The 3,371-nt window shown below is 33.9% G+C and overlaps 1 protein-coding gene across 1 annotated transcript; it reads left to right on the top strand.

Annotated features, from left to right (window-relative positions):
- Nucleotides 1-1,072: 1,072 nt before the first annotated feature.
- Nucleotides 1,073-3,199, top strand: LOC114162310. Its single transcript, XM_028046155.1, has 6 exons — nucleotides 1,073-1,366; nucleotides 1,463-1,574; nucleotides 1,693-2,056; nucleotides 2,163-2,625; nucleotides 2,717-2,754; nucleotides 2,858-3,199. The coding sequence occupies exons 1-6, from the start codon at nucleotides 1,312-1,314 to the stop codon at nucleotides 2,900-2,902; spliced, it is 1,077 nt and encodes a 358-aa protein (XP_027901956.1). The 5' UTR covers nucleotides 1,073-1,311; the 3' UTR covers nucleotides 2,903-3,199.
- The last annotated feature ends 172 nt before the right edge of the window (nucleotides 3,200-3,371 follow it).

Genomic DNA, 3,371 nt, shown 5'->3' on the forward strand with positions numbered 1-3,371 from the left:
GAACCAAAAAGTAATAAGGGGACCAAAATGAACCAACCTAACAAGTTAGGGGACCAAAATGGTAATTAAACCTATATGATTCGCTGTACCTGTCTCTTTTTAATTTGATGTGTTTCAATGTTTCTTTCTTTTCATTGAATGAGTATACATATATATTATTTTCAAAATTTTAATTTGAGAGTTTAATAATAATAAAAAGAAATTCTTTAATTTAAAAATAATATTATAAATTTGTAAAATATGATCTATAATTAAATTGTAAAAAATATTTATATCAATTTTCAAAATTATAATTTTATTATTTGTTATTATAAAAAAAAACACGCATAAACAAAATAAACTAGTATGCACGAATGTGTTTTCATTAGTATTCGTAAATTATTTTGGTGTATACATTTTCTTATCTAATTTTATTCTTTAAATAACAACATTTCAAATTAAAATGATTATATTTATAATTTTATCATTTAAACAGTTATGAATTTAAATTTAATTATTTTATAACTTAAAATAATTATTTATTATTTAATCTTTATAAGTTACTATTTATTTTCCAATAAAAAATGACAATATGTTTTCACTGGTTAATATTTAAATGATTATTATTTGAATCAATTTTGAATTATATACTAAATGTTAGAATTGATTAAACATAACCAATCTTAAGTTGAAAATTATATATAGATAACCATGGTATAAGAATTCACTTTTAACTTAAAAAATACTTACAGAAGAAGATAAACTATACACAAAAGATTACTCTTCGGAACAACAAATATTCAACCTATTTTGACAAATTTTTACAGCCAAAGGACGCAATAGTGCAAAATAAGTATTGGTATGGTAATGGTACTGATTTGGCCATGGGTGCGTATAACCCAGTTTTCAAACTCCGACCAAACAGAAAAATGAAAAAAAGAAAAAACAACGGTTCACTCTTGCTTTTCTCAATCAAAACGTAACGAAAGCTTAATTTTGAAATTTGAATTTCAAATAACGGAGGGAGCCTCTCATGTTCAACAAAACCAACCCTGTATTGCTTGCAAATGGGTCCATCCAACCCCACCAGTCTCATTTTTTCATCACTCCCCTCTCTGTTTCCTCCCTCATAACCGTTTATCAACAGAGCCTCTGTTTTCCATGTCAGCATTGTCAAGATCAAGGTCCCAAATTTTGAGTTCTTCCCGCCCCAAACCCAAACCAGACAACACAACCTTGTACTATAAATAATTCCAAATGGCATGACCACTCATACACTTCTAATCTAATAACAAGTTGCTTGCTTGCAATCCTCGCAGTTCAGAATCAGACATGGAAGAACCCGTCGTGGAACAGTCCTCTTCTGCTGCTGCTACTGCTTCCTCTGGTACACACCCTCTCACTCTCTTACACCTTTCTTTCTATTTTTTCACAATACAGTAACAACTGAAATGGGTAGTGTTCTGTTTGGGTTATGGTTCAGGGAACACTGTCAGACCCAAGCTTCAAAAGTATGCGCTTCGCTCTGCCAATAAATCCAAGGAAGAGAAGCCAGATAATACACCCAATTGCTCCAATCCTTATGAATCAAAGAGGTAATTGTTCTGTTTTCAGATAATTTAAGTTATGTTCTTTGTCGCTAGAAATGTCAGAAATATAAGAAATTATGATTGGAGGAGTCAATTTTGCCATATTTATGTGTTTTGTTTTCAGGGTCAGAAGTGTGGGTGCTTCAAGTGTAAGTAAAAGTGTGAGTGTTGTAGATTTTTCTGGCAAGGACAAGTCTGGTAGTAGTACCAAGCCACCCAGAAGGCTCTCAATTCCTACCAAAGCACCAGCCACTTCGAGACCGAAGCTGGGTGGCAACATTACCCCAATCTCAGAGACTAGAACTGGGAGGAGTGCTTTAGGTCAAAGCAGAAGCAAAACACCCATTTCTGAAATTTCCAAGACAACAAAGTTAAATCTTTTAACTTCGGCTTCATATTGGCTGAACCAGATTAAGCTCTCTGAAACTGCTACCAACCACTCAATTTCACTTGCCTTCTTCAAACTAGCTTTGGAGGCAGGATGTGAGGTACTGCACAAATCAAATCATCAATACACATGACATATTGGCAAACTTGTGTGCAAATGCAGCAAATTTTTCTAATGATTTATTTTTCTTTGATTATGAATGACAGCCTCTGGGGCCAATGCAAGAAGGGCTAAAATCTTATGTGAGAAGACATCAACTTGACGATGGCCTTGGTGAAACTGTGAAAGCATTGTTTGAGAGCTATAACATCTCAGAAAGCATGGAGCAGTTGCAGTTGTCTGAAACTGTTTCACATGTGCCCGAAGAGGGAACTCGGTCTTCTGATGATGATGTCCATAGCTCGTCTTCTACCACTGAGAGTAGAAAATTGAGACCCAGGAGCTTAAATTCTACCAAACTCACACCTTCAACAGAGTCAACAAAGAAAGAGACATGTCAAAAGAGTAATCCTGGATCCAGATTGAGAGGGAATTTCAGCACCAACACCACAACTCCAAGGCCTTCTCTAGACAAAAGGAATAATAGGTTGGTTAAAAAATGTGATAAGCCAAGCAAGCAAGAATCAAACAAGGTCAAGAAGCAGGAAAAGAAATCCGATGTCAAAGAAGGCAAGTTCCCATACGTGCAAAGCAATATTTATGATCCATTGTAGCAATTCTTTTAGCATAACACTTACCATAATTATTTTTCTGCTCACAGCTGCAGCTACCGCACCAAAGAGCAACAAAGAAAATGTGGTATATATGTCTTGCTAAGTAGCAATTTTAGTTTTCTTTAAAATTGTTGATGTAGTAAAATATATAGCTCATGGTTTTTTTTTTTTGTTCTCTAATCTTGCAGCAAACTCTGGGTGCTGAAGAGATCAGCGTGACAGAAGTGGTGTAAACAATCTCCAGTTTGCATTTCTGAATTTTTGTGATTCTTTGTTGAGCTTGCTTCTGTATAGGCTGCATTTCTCTTTGCTTGGTCACTTGCCATATTTTTGTGTTTGTGTCATGTTACTTATACACTTGTTAATCAAACCATACTGCATCGAATGTTGTTGTTGGTGTCTATAAATGTTTCCATACTGTATGTTGTGAAGGGTGGAGATTTTTTCCACAGAAACAATATTTTTCTTCTGTATTAATTATTTTGATAATGTCAAAGTGAGTATATTTTGTGATCCTTTATGTGAATTAATGTGAAATGTTAAATGATTTATGCTTATGACCCTGGTTAGGTGACATTTACATGCTATAACAACAGCCAGCGCCGGGAAAATCATTGTAATTATGCTAAATATTTGTAACATGAATAAAGATTCCTAAAATATAATTTGGAAATTTAAGAGTTAACCCCTTTCGAGTTTGAA

Source organism: Vigna unguiculata, chromosome 9 (genome assembly GCF_004118075.2).
Source record: "Vigna unguiculata cultivar IT97K-499-35 chromosome 9, ASM411807v1, whole genome shotgun sequence".
Taxonomy (NCBI): Eukaryota; Viridiplantae; Streptophyta; class Magnoliopsida; order Fabales; family Fabaceae; genus Vigna; species Vigna unguiculata.

Excerpts from the sequence above, each read along its gene's own strand:
- LOC114162310 (XM_028046155.1), top strand. The coding sequence starts at position 1,312 with ATGGAAGAACCCGTCGTGGAACAGTCCTCTTCTGCTGCTGCTACTGCT. Across the intron at positions 1,367-1,462 it reads TGCTGCTACTGCTTCCTCTG|GGAACACTGTCAGACCCAAG; the intron begins GTACACACCCTC and ends GTTATGGTTCAG. Across the intron at positions 2,755-2,857 it reads AGAGCAACAAAGAAAATGTG|CAAACTCTGGGTGCTGAAGA; the intron begins GTATATATGTCT and ends CTAATCTTGCAG.